The 19,135-nt window shown below is 34.3% G+C and overlaps 1 protein-coding gene across 2 annotated transcripts in view; it reads right to left on the bottom strand.

Annotated features, from left to right (window-relative positions):
* The window catches only part of TRHDE (thyrotropin releasing hormone degrading enzyme), a 393,263-nt gene that overhangs the window by 119,636 nt on the left and 254,492 nt on the right, over window positions 1–19,135 (bottom strand). For both annotated transcript variants that reach the window (XM_054580121.1, XM_054580122.1), the window contains exon 7: window positions 49–114. In XM_054580121.1, the coding sequence (XP_054436096.1) occupies window positions 49–114 (66 nt within the window). The remainder of the gene's footprint in view (window positions 1–48; window positions 115–19,135) is intronic.

Below are 19,135 nucleotides of genomic sequence, written 5' to 3'. Positions count from 1 at the left end.
ATAAGGACAAGGAAAAAGGTAAGAGAAAATAGGAAGCATATTACTTACCTGCAAACCCCTCTGAAACACTGAATGGCCCATAAAATTAGCCAGCATTCTAATTAAAGCAGCACCCTGTAGAAAAAGAGTATTTTCCTTAAAATAATGAAAGAAAAGACTTTCCACCAAATAACATGACTCTAAAATTATCCTATATCAATAAAAAAAATAGTTTGATTCATTCAAGCTATTTCATTCTTAAACACAGTTAAGAAATAGAAAAATCATGAATACAATATTCTTCTGACAGGTGACAACTGCACTTTTTTTTCATTTTTTCAATCTAAAACCAATGACTTCAAAACAGAAATCTGTTGGACAGAATATCTCAAGGCAATAATAAGCTGTAATTCAGGAGTAATAAAAATTTTATTAAGCACTATATATGACAGAGTTAATAAAACATGGTTCTTGTACTTACAAATTCACAATCTAGTATGGGAGACTGCCCATGTTAATAAATAATTATATTAAAATACAGCGTTGGAGTAACATAGCTACTTACTCTAATCCTGGCTTAACCAAGAAGAATTTAGCTACAAAAGTGGAGAGGACACAGACCAAGCAGTCAGACTGCTTGGCTTCCAATCCTGGCTCTGCCACCTTCTGTCTATGTTTACTTAGGGAAAAAAAAATATTTAACCTGTTACTCACTTTTCTCACTCGTAAAATGTAGGCAATAACAATCCCAATTTAATACTGTTATTCTGAAGCTTAAATGAATTAATAAATTCAAAGTACTTAAAACATGGTCTGAAAAATAGTAATCACGAGAGCTAGCTATCAGTATTATATTGAACTAATAATTTTATTTTCTGTCTTTTTCTTTTAGAGACTGGCTGTAGCCATATACCCATGCACAAGTAAAACATGTGATCGATATAAATATTTAGAGTAATAGAGAAAAATACTAATTTAGGAGTCTACCTCACCTTGAGAGCAATTATTATAATATTGTAGAACAATATCAGTGCAAAAAGAGGGAGACATGTAATCAATATGAAACATTCCGAGTAATGATAGTTAAGCCTGGATGATTCCAAATTTGTATGCAAAATATAAATAAACTTTAAAAAAGATATTTTTAAGCTGCACAAAATTGTTTTAACTACAGCACAGAGGATTATAAGTAGCAAAAGTTTAAATATAAATAATAGGCTGGTTGGGAGGGAAATCCTTTCATAATTCACATATTAAATTCATTCTCATTACAAATTCACACTTTCCAGTAACTGACTTTTTTACCAGATTTTTTAAAATTGAATCTCTTGGGCTGACACTGGATAACAAAATTACACAGGCTTTAGGTGCGCAATTCTCCAACACATCATCTGTGCATTGTATTGTATGTTAACCACCCCACGTAAAGTCTCTGTCTATCACCATCTATCCCTGCTATGGTGCCTTTTCTCTAAGAGAATCATATAAAACCACATATAGACTCATCCTGAACTGAACTGTGGCAGCCAGTCCCAAATGCAATAAGGATTTTCCATTGTTACTAAAAGTGTTTCCTAGAATTATGGAATTTTAATGAAATACAATTCTCAGGTTCCATGAAGAATCATTAAAGAAATATTGCAATAAAAACTCATCATCAAAATTGCTCCCAGAATTAGTATTTTGTTCACAACTGGACAAATGATAAGCTGGACCAGCCATAGAGTTTTGTACCTCTTCTGATATATTTTTCTACCACATTTGCCACTCTGCTCTTTTGCTTCTTCCTTTGTAACTTCTGCATTTGTATAGGTCCCTAAAATATAAACATTTATGATTCAATCGGGGGACCAGATTAGAATTTCCTTTAGAACTCATCAGTCTCACTCTTTGAATTTTCCTTCACAAGCCCTCTTCCTATACATTTCCCAACTAATACACCCACCCCGAGGGTGGAAACTGTCAGTTCTGCGGCAAAACTACCCCTTGCTGTAAGACTTAGATCTCAAGCAGTTATCTCACACTTTCCTTCAGAACAGAATGACCATCTTCGGATGATTTAAGTATTTCCCTTCAGGTAACGATGACTTGGTCTCTTGTCGGGCTATAAAAACTATCAATTTAGCATGGTCTAATGGCAAGAGAGTCCTTTCTAATCATAATGAATGTGCCGGTTTTCTTGTCTTAGCTGAGCTGGAGCAGAGTGCTAACAGGAAATAAAACCTAGAAATATAATCAATATGTAAAATTTATATATCACTGAATTCCCTATTATTATTATATTGTATAATTAAATTAACTTCCTAGAAATATGCTCGTGTTGCCCACTTGAACATTTTAAATTCTCCCGAGTAGCATGCACTCTTCTATATTTAACTAGCCTTTTCTTTCCAAAGCTACATTTTAAAAATCCTTATTTCATAAAACTTCACAGACAGACTCTCAACTGTCACTATTCAGCCAACATATACATGGCACCTAATATGCAGGACTTATAGCAAGAATCACACCTCTTAATGTGGGCATAGCTCATTATAAATCTTCAAAAAAAAAAGAAAACACTAAATCCCTTTTCATCACATTTTTAGAACATCTTTCACCAAGTAATATTATTTACAATATTGTAACTTATACTCACTTATGATTCAAAATTCCAGCCCCAATCAAACAAACTTAGTGTTAGGCAGCCTCAACAACTTTATGAGAAGTAAATAAACTATTTCTACAAGATTTTAATAATTTTGAGACTTCCTTACAAAAAACCCATGATTATATTTCAACTTGGAGTATCTTTTTCATGTAAGTTCCTAGCTAAAGTTTATATTAATTAACATTGTAATCAGTCTCTAAGAGAAAGGACTGTGTCCTCATGACTTGGAACCCCCATTTCCTACGTCTGGCTCAGAAATGTGGCTCCTTTAATGGAATAACTAGGTGAGAGAGAAAGAGAAATTAGTTGCATGTATAGCAATTACTTTGTATTCTTGGAGACTACTCAACCAGGATATACAGTTTATTACTTTATTGGTGTACCTTAGTGATAAGTAATCACTTCTGAAGAGAGGGAGATTGTGACTAATTTATTCCTTTAGCATATGCTTATTGAGTAAGGCAGTGTGCTAAGTATCCTGTAGAATATAAATATGTATGCCACAAGCCTGTGTCCTCCAGGACCTCAAAACCTCACAAAAAAAAAAAAAAAAAAAAAACAAGTGAGATGAGAAGACACAACATAGTATAAGTTGAATTGCAAATAAATAAATAAATAAAAGTATTCCACTGTGTTTAGGAAAATAAGAAAGCTTATTATGTCTGAAGGGATGCATGTCAAAGAGGATCAAAAAACAGATGGCACATCTGTGTCGGACCTTTAAGGATGTGTGGGATTCCATAAGGAAAGGTCAACAGGAAGCATTTGCCTGGTGTGGCAGGAGTGGTCTTTGCAGAGTCCTGCAGGTCAATGAGTGAAAAGTATAAGTGGTCCTGGTCTGTTTGACGCACCACTATAAACCTATTGTGAAAAACAGTTCCTGGAACATAGTAGGTTCTCAATAAATGCTGAATCCCAGTAATGTAGGAGAGGCAGTCCCAAGATTGTGTGAGATGAAAAGAGTGGAGCTAGGTTTGAACTCTGGTAAGAATGTAATAAAGAATCAAAAAATGTGGAAATGTGCAGAAAAGTCCTAAGTCTTAACTAAAATTATTAATGATATACCTGTCATTCATTAAGTAACTTCTACATGCCAGATTCACATTATTGTAAGAAAAATACCACTATCTTTGCTTCTCAGATAAAGCTTAAAAGGTTGTATAATTTACCCAAATTAATACAGGTAGTATATTATGGAGCCAGGACTGGAGTTCCACTTATATCTAAGTCCAAAATCAGTTATCTTAATGAGTTTGGATTACTTTCTTGTGATCCCAAATGAAAAGAGTTACATGACAGTCTCCCGAAACCTTGAGCATAGCAAGAACTTAGAAAAAGAAAGGAAATTCTTAGAGTTACTCAGAGCCTAGAATCAGTGGGTGTTCCCAGGAGACGATGAAGGGAAACCTAATTCAATGAGACATAGTTGAAATAGCTGACTGATATGTCCAGGACTGGCAATGGAATAGAAGACAGAAATTGGCTAGCATAATAGAACATGTTGATAGACTAGGGGGCATAAATCTAGTTTAGAGCAGATTCAGTAAGGACAAAGTTGAAAATAGTGATTTTTTTATCAGATGATGAATATAGATGTCCTCTTTTCATCCCTCTGTACTTGATACCCCAAAGGCCCCATTTTTCTTAGTCCACTCTCAGCTGGTGACTAAGCACGAGAGTGGAACTGAGGTGGGCACCTTCCAGTGAGACAGGGAACTCCTCTAGTGGGAAGCTCTGGCTTCAGGGCTCCCCATTAGCCTGGATGGATATTTCTTGCAATTGAGCTGCTGTCTAGAATTCTTTCAATTCAATGCTTCCTCCTTCTCTCTCTTCCTGTGTAGGCTGTGTACTGCCCTGTGATCTCAAAGCAGCTCTCCCTAACCTCATCGGCTCCTTTCTCAAATAAATACTTCACACATCATAGTGACTTCTTCTCAAAAGACCTGACCCAATAGGAAAACTTTAGTGCTGCGATCCAAACAAGTATAAACTATGGCTCCTTTAGCTGGTATAGTCCAGTATTCCACTGTACAGATGTGTTTGCTCTAATCTAGGATATGAGCAGGTAAGAAGTAATGCATCAGCCCTGACTGGTATGGCTCAGTGGGTTGAGTGTTATCCTGCACACTGAAAGGTCAGTAGTTCGATTCCTGGTCAGGGCAGGTATCTGGACTGTGGGCCAGGTTCCAGTCAGGGGTGTGAGAGAGGCAACCAATCAAAGTTTCTCTCACACATCAGTGTTTCCCTTTCTTTCTCCCTCCCTTCCCCTCTCACCAAAAAAATAAATAACTAAAATTAAAAAAACAAATAATGTATCATTATATTCAGGTTGCAAATGGCAAAGACTGAGGTAAAGGGTTAATATGTCCAAAGTTATACAGACATTGTAGTTACTGGAAGTTTTCCCCAGACTTGCATACATACATTCAGTTGTTGAGTTATTTGCTAGCAAAGAAACCCATGAGGTAAGACTTTTTCATTACTTTATAAGGTACTAAAAGAATTAGTGTATTAATTCTAAAACAAAGTACTTTCAAAATGTAAATTTCTAAATGATGTGTCTGCATCAAATCTAGATATGCGTCAAGATTATGCAATGTTCTAATATGATTTGTTACTGAGTCATAGCTTTTGGTCTGGAGTAAAAGCATACCTGAAATCCTGGGAGGGTGGGGGTTGTAATAGTATTATAGTTATATTTAGGACCTGAGTAAAAGAAAAAATAAAAATAAAACATCTAATCCTCAATACTACTCATTCACAAATTGATTGCCTCATTGCCCCCGCCACCCAGGCCTGGAACCTTGGAACCCCCAACTCTTCATTTCCCGTGGCCAGGCTTCTATTGCTGCACAGCAGATTGATTTCTCAGCCTCCCAATGACAACCCCAGATGTGTTCTCACTCTCACACGTCCATTCAATGGACTACATAAGATGAATTTTGATAATTATTTCTGAAGAAGCATAATGTCTGTTAAAAGTCCTGGCTCTGTCACCTACTAGTTGTAAGGGTTTAATCATTTTAGATGAGCTCCTTAAATATCTACAATTAGAATATAACAATAAAACAACAATGACCGCTCCTAATGATGATGATGATCATGATAACGATGATGATATTCACCTCAAGATTTTTCTGAGAGTTCATTTAAATCTCTCAAGTAAAGCACTTGGAACAGTGTTTGGCATATAATACACTTCACCAAAAGTATGCAGTTGTCTTCATCTTCACCATTACCATCTTTTCCCTGATAGCTCCCTGCCCCCAAACTATTTTTTTAAATATCCTGTGGTAGTAAATCAAGGCCATACACAATGAAACTTGCCATTACCCACCAAGACTTCTTTTCCAGCCTCTAGTTAAGCTGATTTTCTTATGATCCCATGAGCACACCTTGTACCTCATGTTTTAACCATACTATTTACTTCAACTCCAAGGATATTCCTTTTCAATCTTATATTCTAAACTGTATACATTATTCAGAAGCACAGGGAAAGTCCATACTATAATATTAAACACCCCACAAATATATTAGTCCTCAGTGCTTTCTGTTCTCTGAGTCATAAATCTTTTAAGTCTAAGCTACACATTTTATTAAATTATTTTATGTCATTCATTAATTGATTCAAATGACTGTTTCTTCTTTCCACAATTGGATGTGGGTCATTCATTTAGACTTATTATTGGCACACCTGTTTGTTGTCAGTGTCATAATTTTTTCATTGCCAGTGAAAGATGGTCTTAGCTGAGAGAGGTATCCACCAACTACTTGCTAGTTTCAAATCAGCAATCCAGATCGTGAGCTCATAGCCAATGTACAGGTACTCAATCTTCCCTATAATGAAATTCAGCATATATGCTAAACTGGAGATTTTTCTTTTTTAGCATTCTCGAGCAATAGTATTCAAACAAGTTAATCTATATGAAAATCAATAGGAAACCAAAAAGAAGACCACAGAGGCAGGGATAAGAAAACAGGGAGTTTTCAACAAAGTCAAAAATAACACTTACATGAAAGCATTCAATTAATGAAATTTGAAACAGAATAAAAGCATAAATTCAAATGAATGTTCATGGAAGAAAAAAAAACATAAGAGCAGGAATTAACAAAATAGAAAATAAATGGTTGAGAAAATAAAAAATAAAATATATCAATATATGTGAAAAAACATTTGCTATCACTTTGCATTGATTCAAAATATATTTTAGTAAAACAGGAAGAGAAGTGAATTCATTAACACGTCAAAGGCATCTTCTAAAAATATACTGACTGGTGAAACATTTTATGTGTTCTCCTTAAAGATAGGAATAAGACAAGAATGCCGCCTACTAATACTCATACTCAAGAACACAATAAAATAAATGAACAGACAATAAAATTATGCAGCAAACAATAAAGTGATGTAATAAATTAGTATTATTTAGAGATGATGTTAAAGTCCTTACAAAAATCCATGAAAATCTATAGAAGTAATCTATAAAATCCATAAAAGAATGCAGCAAGTTTATGACACAGATCAATACATAAAAATCAAGAGAGTTGATATAAATCAGTAAAAATTAATCTAAGAATCATTTTATAGAGTCATAGTTTCAAAAGCAAAATGCAAACAAATATAACAAAACCAAAAATTATAGGGAGAAATTAAAAGCGGTTCAGCATTTTCATGGAGGAAATTAAATAACTTAACCAAAGACACAAGGTCCTAATGAACTCTTTCTTATAAAGCTAGAGAAAGCTGTTATAAATATGTCAAATAGTTCATAATTAATAATATAAAATCTTCAAAAGATTTTTTTTCCAGAAACTGTCTTCATCTTAAAACTGGTATGGATGGACAAATAGTTAACAATTGCAATTTTAAAACAGAACAAGACAGGGAGAATCACCACAGCCAATAGCAAACCAAAAATGCTGTAGTGGTTAGACTTTAGCGAGGGCTACACGCATCAGCCAGGGACAGGACATGGGACTGCAAATGCACAAAAGCTGACTTTGGTGCTGGCTGACAGGGATAATGTGACAGAAGAGTGGGACTAGGGCAGGCAATTCAATAATGAACACTGAGAAGACTGATTACCTAAACAAAAAACAATTACATTTTACATCACAACATAAGCAACAAAACTTCCAAGTACATTAAAGAACATAATACAAAGTGCAAAACTTTAAAAATATTAGGGAAAACTATCAAAGCATATCTTTAAGAATTAATCTGGCATAAGAAAGATACTTAAAACAAAAAGCATGAGGAATAAAAGAGAAAATGAGCAAAGAGGCTACAACTGAGTTAAAAATATCTCATCATAAATTAAAAGTTAAATTACAGTCTTATTAGCAACCAAAGATTTGTACCCAGAACACACACACCAAAAAGCTCTCATTTATCAATAATTAAATAAATAAGCAACCAACTTTTGAAAAAGACCCCCCAGGAAAATACACAAAGGATAAACACCAAACATTCAAAAAGAAATCCAAATGGCAATAAATACACAAAAGATACTTCCTCTCACTAATAAACAGAGAAATGACAATTTAAAGAGTAAGACAGCAGTTCAGAGCCATAAGCCTGGCAAAAAATGTGAGAGTTTAATAATACCAAGTGTAGATATGTGAGGAAACAAGATCTTGCAAACATTCTAGTGGGGGTGTACATATAGGTACAAACACTTTGAGGGGAGGAAATTGTACACTATGTAAATTTACATATTGATTTATTCATGAATTGAACAAATAATTATTGAGTGCTTGCTGTGTGAGGCCCTGTTATAAGGCCTGAAAATGATGCAAAGAACAAACCAAATAGACTTTCATGGAGTTTACTCTCTGGCAGGAAAAGCAGTTAATAAGTAAAGAAACTGCTTCATATAATCATACCAAGAACTGATTATTGCTATGAGGAAAAACAAAGGAAACAGAGGGTGCTGGGGGAGACGTCTCAATTTTATTAAGGTTTCTCTAATAAACCTTTAAAAGATTTCTCTAATAAATGACATTTAAGCAAAGATATGAACTAAAAGAAGAAGCAAGTCTTGTTGATAACTGGGGAAGCACATTCAAGGCAGAAAGAGCAAACCCAAGTTATGTTTGCCTAGTGGTTTTCTTTGGAAGACAGGGAAAGGCATAATAATTAAAAAATTTAAAAAATTATAATATTTGTTAAATTTGAGTCTTCATGATAATAAAAATTATAATATTTTTTTAAATTTGGATCTTGAGTACATGTATACCTCTTAGTATTTGCTATATGTTTGAACAATTTTATGAGATTTTTATTTAAATATAGAGGTCTTTGGGAAAATTGCCAACCTAAAACACCTTATACTTGATCTCATTTAATGGTCTCCCATGTTTTATATAAACTTTGTTTTCCTCTTATCTTAATCTTAGTGGTGGGAAATCCCTTACTCCCTTATTCTATGATCTGTCTATTGACTTTCTAGGAATATTGTGGTACTATCATTTTTTAAAAATGTTAAATGAATGTATGTATTGGATTGGCTAAAAAGGTCATTTAGTTTTTTTCCATATGATGGCGTTAGTAGTGCTTAGTTGTCTTTAACTTCATTTGAAACAATTTTGTAAGATTGTATTGTGACAGCTGTCATAGCAGCATGTATTTTAAAAAAATCAAAATTGGTAATGTTTTGTGCAGCCATTTTAATATTGAAAATGGAAGAAGATACACAACATTTTTGGCATATTATGCTTTATTATTTCAAGAAAAGTAAAAACACAACTGAAATGCAAAAGAAAGATTTGTGCAGTATATGGAGAAGGAGCTATGACTGATCAAATGTGTCAAAAGTGGTTTGCGAAGTTTCTTGTTACTACTGACATTTTAGCCAAATAATTCTTTGCTGTGGGGCTGTCTTATGCATTGGAAGATACCCCTGGCTTCTACCCTCTAGAAACCCATAGTGGGAGATAGCTGACATACTCAAAAGATCCAAATCAATACAGTTATTGGTGAAAATGAAGTATGTGTTTTTATTTGATGGAAAAGACGAAACAGGCTTTTTGGGCAGCTCTTGAATTAGCCAGAAATTTGGAGTAACTCTTTAAACAGTTAAGAACTTGTGATTAATTTTCTTTTAAAAAATCAAACTATTAATAAGCATATTATATCCATTAAAGTTTTAAGGTATTAGCAAAGCAATGGTTTAAGAATAATTGATATATATATATACATATTTTATTTCTGAACCAAATGCAATTGCAAAATGTCCCAAACCAATACGGTGTTGAATGAGTAAAACTAATTTAATTTTGTTTTGAGAAGTCAAGAAACTCCTCCATTTGTTTATTACAAAAATAATAAACTAAAAATTCTTTCATCCCAAATTCATTATAGAACTTTAGAACAATAGGCTATAAAATAATTGTACAAAGATGTCAATATCATTTGTGTTTTTTTAATATTAGTAAACAAGTGGTACACTTGTCACTTATTGTAAAACAATTGTTCCTTGTCTGTGACAGTTTAACTCCCACAATTAAATTTATCTTATTCAGAAAAATACATGAGTGAACATTAGGGAACAAGGTATGTCAAACATGTAGCATAAATAAGAGTTTTATCAATCACATATAATATTGTGCTAACTAATGTTAAAATAAATATGTAAAAATATCAAATTATGTTTAGATATGTTTTGAAGAAAGAAATAGTTCCCCAATTTCTATCTAATATAAAAGGTGACATAATGCTTCTTAAAGAGGCATTGCTGGATTTAATTGAATGCTAGCAACTTAAAAATTGTAATTTATTTTGCAACCAATTACATTCATGTAATTAAAATTTAGCATCAATTGGGTAATTTGTCTGAAAGCACTAACCTCTAATAAATTAAGTTGTGCATTTTCTACATAATATTAACATTCACTTTTCCACCTAATAATCAAAATGCCAAATATTCAAATATTTGGAAGTTATCTACAAAGTAATTTATAAGCACAAAATTTAATTATATGGTTAAATTCATTATGCTTTCCAATTTTCCTTTCCTAAATTTTATTTTTATTATATGTGGATGTATAATTTTTAAGGTGTACAAAACAGATACTGCTTGTATTGAAAGAAAGAAGAAAAAACTGAATGGGCATGTGACTCTTACAAGAAGAGAGGTTTCTTAAATCTAGCTCTTCTTCACAATCCTCCTCCCAGGTTCTGGCCTGTATTAATTTTTCAGTAACTATGGGAAGAGCCATGTATCTAGCCTCCCTGTACTTCCCATTATCCACGCCTTTGCCCAACTACTTCATGCCGGAAATTCGCCAACTGCTCCCAATAAATCTTAACACTAATATAACTTAGGTCTTTACTTAACTCTAATGTCAGTTTTTTTCTAAGAAATATTTTCTAACTCATCAGAATTAAAATTGCTATTACAGTTCTCCTACAGCACCTGTTTTTATATTTGCTTTGACACAGAGCACACTCTGTCCTATTTTGAAAACTTACATAAAGCCAATACCTTCCATACTACTAACAGTTAGGAAAGGGACCATGTCTTGCAAACCCAGTCTTTGCTGCATGACTATATATTCAGTACATGTCTGTTAAACTAGATAACTGAGTTTTAAATGCATCAATATGTAAAACATTAACAAAGTTATAGTAAAAAAGAAAACAGTAAATAAGTATAACAGCAGCAATATTTGGGACAAAGACTAAATCTCAGTAAATATTTCTCGTCTTCTGGAAACAAAGCCATGTAGAGCTATTAGAAAGAAAACACTGATTTTATTATTCATCTGCATTGACTCCTTCTCTTTTGTGATGCCCAAAGTCATTATTCCATTTTATAGATTTGTCCTAATGTTTCCAATATTACTCGATACTTTTCTTACATAATCCATCCATTTAACTACTGAATCACAACCCTTAATAAAGAAGGCCCTTTTCTCATTGATATTATACTCATAAAGAGACATGCTTTCAAAACTCAGATAGCCCCATGCAGACACCTTGCTGACCATGTCCTCGAGCTGGAGCACTGCTGAGCACAGCTGCACTGAAAGTGGCACCTGGAGGTGGGTGAACTGTGGGAGAGGACAGGCTCTTCTGTGCTATTTTTACATTACCAGAGAAAATCTGGTTTGCAAGTTATGGAAAACTGATTTTATAGTCATGGGAAAATGTCTCTGTATATTCATGTTGAAAAAGTGTTTTTGAGCGTTGGCTGGGGTGGCTCAGTTGGTTGAGCGTCATCCCACAAGGCCAAAGGTTGCCGGTTCGAATTCCCAGTCAGGGCACAGGCCTGCTTGAGGGCCAGTTTCCCAGTTGGGTGCATGCAAGAGGCAACTAGCCGATGTTTCTCTAACACACTGATGTTTCTCTCGCTCTTTTTCTCCCTACCTTCATCTCTCTTTAAAATAAATAAATAATATCTTTTAAAAAATAAAGAATGTTTTTAAACTTTTACATGGCATCAACAGAAAAACAGAAAGTACAGTCATACCACCAAATAAAATATCATTTACAAGCTTAATAACCAAGCCAAAGGAAGCTAGAGTCTTGAGGTAATATTTCTAAATCTTCTACCAATAGCTAACAAAAAGTAAGCAACCACTATTGTCTGAATTGCTAATAAACAATATTTTAACAATGGTACCTTTTTAAAAAGTATAATGAAATCAATCCAGCAAAAGTACAATAGAAGGCATGGCCCTTTGCTCCTGAGGATCTGAGCAACAAGAGGCACTTGTCATGTGCAGAATATTGGGAGGTAAAATATAACACAGGAAATATCATTCTATTGAGCATAATTTGAAATAACTATGCACTGAACAAAAAAGTCATAGGTAAAAATGTCAGATGGACTTTAGAGGAAATCCAGAGATAGAATAAAAAGCCCCCAAATAAACAAGACTAAATATGCTTGCCTGGAAAAATGCCCGGCCAAACACTTAATAATACTTTTCAAATATAGGAAAGGTTCAAATAAAGCACATGTGGTTGGTTGATTTCCAACTCCACTGGGAGTTAAACAGCAAACACACAGACACACACGACTAAAACAGAGACCTGAAAGATAGTATTTCTTAGCCATCAAACTCTTACTATTTGGCATTAATCATCAATGGAACATGTAGACTGCTCTTCAAAAGGTAGTTTGAATAAACTATATTTTCTTTTTGTATTAAGGGTAAAAGTATTAATCCTCCAGAAAGTAGAATATTCTCTAGTAATACCTACCATAATCAAACAGTTGTGTATGGACTCCACCTCAGCCTGTCTCCAAACTGCCACTTTATTCACTTATTCATCATCTAACCCAGCCTGCCACTAATATATTTGCTGCTCCAAAATCCTTCTCAACGATAGCTCATTTTTATTCTCTTTTAGAAAGAAGACAGCAGCCTAATAATTACCAACTACACACACATATATACATAAGCCTAGGGTAGTGTCTTAAAGTTCTATATAATTATTTATAGTAAAGGCAAACAAATCCAAGCCTAAAGTTCAATAATCCCAAATCATACTGGACAGAACCTTTTTATTTTCATCAGGCTAATTAATGTTTAAATATTTCCTTATACTATACAATTATTTAGATTTGAAAGAGCTGATATTTTTAGAAAGGAGTAACAAATGTAATTGAAAAAGAAAAAATATTTTTAAAAAGTAACTATATTTTAATCTAAGGCCTTAGGAAATAATAACTGGGTTCTAATCAAAAGATACAATTTTTTTCAATTTAAAATAATACACATGTTTACAGAACAAAGCTCTTTTATTTTTAAAAGGGATTCCAGATTTTCAAAACTTTTCTAAAGCATGTATACAGTCAAGTGACTTTTTTCGAAATGACTTTAAAATAAAGTAAATTTAGGGCAAAATTATATTCACGGTGTATTTTATGTAAATATCAACAGCTTGTTGTTCTAATTCATTTTATTGTAGGTGGTATAAATGCCTTTGGGAAGGCAGATATTAAAAGATGCCTCCATGAAAAATTAAGGATTCAAGTCAAGAAGACCTGAGACTTGGAGGTCAGTTCTCCAGACTTTTAGGTGTAATTTTGACATGAACAGAGTCACTAACATGACCATAAATAACCATGTCCTTTATGTGGGCTCAGGACTGTCTTTTCTGTGAAACCCGGTATGCACTAGCTGCTTACTCACCCAGACAAAATGTTGCTGGGCCTTCTCTTACAGCGGAAGCTTTATTTAGCAGTTGTACCAAATATCTCATACGTTCTGCCACCACTGACAAGGACAAAAGCATAGTACATTTTTTTCATTAAGCATCCATATGAGAAACTCTTCAAGGATGGGCTCACACAAGAGGTTGATGAGCTTATTTACACAGATGGGCCATCACGGAATTCAAGAACAATATTAAATAAAGCCACACTTCCAAACTCCACTGGGCTATAAAACTGAATTTGCCATCCAACTAGATCCATAATAAATAAACTGTATTATCAGTAAAATCCAGCATAACTAATCTCTCAATCATTGCAATTAAACCACAACAAAAATGGATCAGTTGAAATCTCCACATCATTTTGTCACTTGGGTATATGTAGAAAAGCAAAGAAGAAAATGATGCTTGACACTTTTTAATCTTCATTGTCAGATTCATTCATACGTGATATGACCGATTTTCTGGGAGCTAAGAAAATTATTTACTGTCCCTGTGTTTGAAGAATAAGGGAAATAATTGCTTGGGTAAGGTCTTCTCTGTCTCCCTGTCTCATATTCTGACTTCAGGGTGACTTAACAGAAGTAATGAAATGCCCAGATTAAAGTTTCATCAAACCTCTTTCAGATGTTCTCAAGAAAATAAATTAGCCTCTTCAGGTATTTCATTGAGAACTAGATTCTTTCTTTCCTTGTTTCCTCTTTAGAAATGCAGAAGTTATAACTTTATTTTGGATGCTTGTGGGTGGCGGAGTGTAACGGGGAGCAGGTTTGTACTGAGGACTTGATAACACCCGGACGCCAGTCAATAACTTAAGTGTTCATCACCATCCCCTCTTGTAAAACATAAGAGCAATTTTCACCTCCAGCTTTTGATTTTTGTTTTCAGTGTGGCAAAGCACTAATGTATCTGTACCTAGAGAATTTCAAAACTCAAAAACATACCATTCAAAAGAAGAAAATTTTATCCTTTGTGCCAGCATGGATGGACTTGGATTACATTATGGCAAGTGAAAAAAGCCAGTCAGAGAAAGACAAATACCATATGATTTCATGTATATTTGGAATCTAAGGAGCAAAGTGAACTAATAAGCAAAACAGAGACAGACTCATAGATGGAAAACAGATGACATCTCTGATGTGCGGTTAGGGGGTGGAGGGATCGGGCAAAAAGCAAAAAGGACTCATGGACATGGACAACAGCGTGGTGATTGCAGGGGAAAGGGAGATATAAGGGGGTTAAATGGTAATGGAAAAAATACAATAAAACTTTTTTAAATATTAAAAAATTATATCATCCAGGCAACAAAAGCACCAAGCCATTTATCATGAAGCAATCTCATCTGATGTGGGGGATCATGAACACATAAAACTGGTCTGTTTTTACAGATGGAGAAGCAAATAGAATCCTGCTAGAGTTTATTCAGCAAGCTCATAGAAGAAATTCCGTGTTTAAATTTTTATTTAAGGTGTAGTTTTGCGTAATGCCATTAAGGCAGACCAATAAAATCTGAAATTTTGATATCTGAGTGAGGGGAAGGAAAATATTTTAAAAGAACATATGTAGTATTCCACAGATCATACTTTGGAAAACACCACTTTTCTAAGATCAAATTTTCCCAAGACACATACATAAAAACATACAATGCCCTTTCTCCTAGTAATCTAAAAAGAAGCATTTAACACCTTCTAAGAAAATATCTACATCACAGGTTCTGTTATTATCTTTTCAAACTTTAGCTTCCTGTACATGGCAGCAAATTTCTACCTCTAGCTTTCCACCATTCTTTTTATAATCAATCAAAAAACAAAAAAAAAAAACAGACAACAACAACAAAAAACATTGATTGTTGCCATTATCAGAAGCCAAGGAGAAATAAACCACCCTAATACCTAGTGATGTTTCTTTCATTTTAGAAACATTTCAAGGTCAACTTGAGTTTCTTATGGTTTAACACAGAGTAAATGCAAACAGGAAAAAGCAAATGACCCTTATTTCTTTATACCTGGGAGAAAAGAAAAAAGGGTTCTACTTTGCTGATAGCAAATCTCTCCCAAATTCTACAAGCAACATCATGGCTTCAGCTGGCAACAAGGTCACTGAAATGAGACGTTAAAATGAGCTGATAAAAAACACTTGGTCCCAAGCTATAAAAATGATTTCCCAAGCAGAAGGGGAAAATAGTAAAAGATTTAGCTCTTACAGTATACAAGAGTGTAATTACAGTTTGTCTGTGAGCTGTGTCTGACACAGACATCGAGGTACGCCGAAAGGCAGGTGTGTTCTTTCCCTGATCTTTTACCTCAGAGGTGAGGGGGTATGCACTGAACATCCCTAACTTCTCCCCAGGTTTGCCTAAGGAATCACAGGATGCCAGGATGAGGAAGTATCACATAATGCTTAAGGAAAGTAATTTAGAATAAGCCCAGAAAGTTTCACTCTGTATTATTTTTTAGAAAAAGTTTGAATTGTTCAATCTAAAGAATACTTAAAAAGGTAATATTAGCATTTGATAAAGCATTACTTTGCTTAATACTTAGTATAAAGCCATATTTACTTCTTTTTTTCATGCTAAGTGTTTAAAATATAAAACAAAAATGTCTCAAAAGTTATAGCTGGTAGGATTCTGAAACAGCTAGAAATTAAATTTGTATAACTACCTTAAAGGGCTTGGAGGGTTAAAGTAACCACTGTTAAAATTCATTCCATCTACAAGTATTTACTTTGTGCTCACCATCTATAAGGTAATAGACCAGGTAATAACTAGGATATTGCTAAAGCTTTCATTTAGCAAAACTGAAGAGGACTAACTACCCAAATATATTGAATAATTACAAAACGTAACAGCTCTGTTAGAAAAAAATGAGTGTCTCTTCTTGTTTTCTTGAGCGATGTGCTATCTAAACATAAAAAGAAATCAAAGGATTATCAGCCTAATGCAGTTGACTAAGAACACAGATCGAATGGTCAGTGTATGAATCCTGACTCCAATATTTACTAACTTTGTAATATTGGATCAGTTACTTCCTAAGTTTCCTCACTCATAAAATGGGGTTGGAAAGAGAAATCTCTGTCATGGGGTTGTTATAATGATGTAATGACCACACATATAAAGAACATATAAAAGTGACAGATACATAGTGACATATAAGACTTAACTGAGGTTATTATTTCAGATATAAATACCTTTAAATATGCTAACTTTCCTGTAACACTGCCAACAATCTCCCTTCAAACTGAAAAAAATCCTTACACATTAGAGAGCACTTAAAACTCTTGTTCTTACTCTTAACAAATGTGACTACTGAAATAGTTTAAACAGCTCCAATTTATTCACAAAGTTCCTGCTGGGACGTATGCCCTTCCAGAAGGAAAATGATATGCCAATGAATGTTTGTACATTTCATCTTAAAATGGTGGGTCTAGAACAGTTTTGGGAATATGTGAGCAAAACATGGGCATACTCTGCTTGTTTATAGTATTAACCAGAGGGCTACATAACAAAAATTCTCCACTTCAGGCCAGATATTTTTATGGCACTGAGATAATTGCATCCTAAGGTAAAATTATGGCTGGAAGGTGGTGCACCACTGAATCGCACCAGCTGGTTTGCTTGGATGTGCTCTCCTCCACGGAAGCCTATCTATGCTTCTCAGAGTCACCGCACCCACGCAGCTCCACTCCAGCCCACATCTCTGCTTAGCGTCTCTGAACAGAAAGACTGTCTTGGTTTAAAATTTCACTGAGGATCCTTAGACTGTTGGCTCAAATCTAGAAGGGGGGAATTCAGGAAGAGCTAAGAGGGTAATGTAAGAATTAATGAGAAGAGAAGACCAAAAAAATAAAAATACCTGGTCAAGGTAGATTCTTCAGGAATCATAAAATAATGGCACTGGTTTCCTTAGACAGGCAATGAATTGTATCGAAAAATCATTTTAAAACAGAAATGAAATAAATGGTCAGATGAAAGAAAAAAAATTTTAAATAAATGTATAACCTTCTCTACTGTGAAATGCCAACACCTATTTGATTATGTGATCCAGCAATGAAAGAACACAATTTGGAGTCTTGGTTTGGTAAAAATCTTGGTTCTGCCCTGGCTGGTGTGGCTCAGTTGGTTGGGTGTCATCCTGTAAACCAAAGGGTTGCAGTTTCAATTCCGGGTGCATAGGTTCTTTTGAATTAGTGTTTCGGAATTCTTAGAGTATAATTTCAGCAGTGGAATTGCTGGGTCAAAAGGCAGTTCCATTTTTAGCTTTTTGAGGAAATTCCAAACTGTTTTCTACAGTGGCCGCACCAGTCTGCATTCCCACCAACAGTGTACTAGGGTTCCCTTTCTCCACAACCTCGCCAGCTCTTGTTTGTTGATTTGTTTATGACGGCCATTCTGACTGGTGTGAAGTGGTATCTCACTGTGGTTTTAATTTGCACTTCTCTGATGGCTAGTGATGCTGAGCATCCTTTCATATGTCTCTGGGCCCCTTGTATGTCCTCCTTGGAGAAGTGTCTGTTCAGGTCCTTTGCCCATTTTTTCATTGGATTGTTTGTCTTTCTGGAGTGGAGTCATGTGAGTTCTTTATATATTTTGGAGATCAAACCCGTGTCTGAGGTATCATTGGCAAATCTATCTTCCCATACGGTTGGTTCCCTTTTCATTTTGCTGATGTTTTCTTTTGCCATGCAGAAGCTTCTTATTTTGATGAAGTCCCATTTATTTATTCTTTCCTTTATGTCCTAATTCCAGTCAGAGCACATGCCTAGGTCAGGGGTTCAGTCCCTGGTGCGGGTGTGTATGAGAGGCAATTGATCAATGTTTTTCTCTTACATTGATGTTTCTCTCCTTCTCTTCACCTCTCTCTAAAATTAATAAGCATGTCCTCAGGTGAGGTTTAAAAAATAAAAGAGAGAAATCTTGGTTCTTTTACTTATAAGCTATATGAGTTAGAGGCATAAAAAAATGTAATGACTCTAGGCTTCAGCTTTATATAAATGGAATAATGTGTGGTAAAACTCTGGTAACATAGTGAGCTCTCAATAAGTAACTATTAATATAAAAATTATAGTGTTCATTTTTTAAATTAATACTCTCTTGTTCAAGCTTTTAAATGCTAATAAAAGAGAATAAAGATGATAACACAGTACTTGGTTGATGGGTAATATTCATAACTTTAAGATAAAGAAAATCTGAGATCAAACTCTGATCTCTGTTTCTAAGAATGATGCCACCTTTAAGGGAAAAAAAGCTTTAATCCGGGTAGCTAAGAAGTAATAATTTGATGAACAAAGAAAGGGTAGGAAAAAATAAGTGAAGCTAAGTCTTGAGTCTATGTGTTGCCTATTTG

This window comes from Pteronotus mesoamericanus, unplaced genomic scaffold (assembly GCF_021234165.1).
Source record: "Pteronotus mesoamericanus isolate MK-2021 breed Mesoamerican mustached bat unplaced genomic scaffold, CSHL_Meso_final contig_56, whole genome shotgun sequence".
NCBI classification, from domain to species: Eukaryota; Metazoa; Chordata; class Mammalia; order Chiroptera; family Mormoopidae; genus Pteronotus; species Pteronotus mesoamericanus.
The sequence above is the reverse complement of the archived record's forward strand: the minus strand, read 5'-3'. Positions and strand labels throughout refer to the sequence as shown.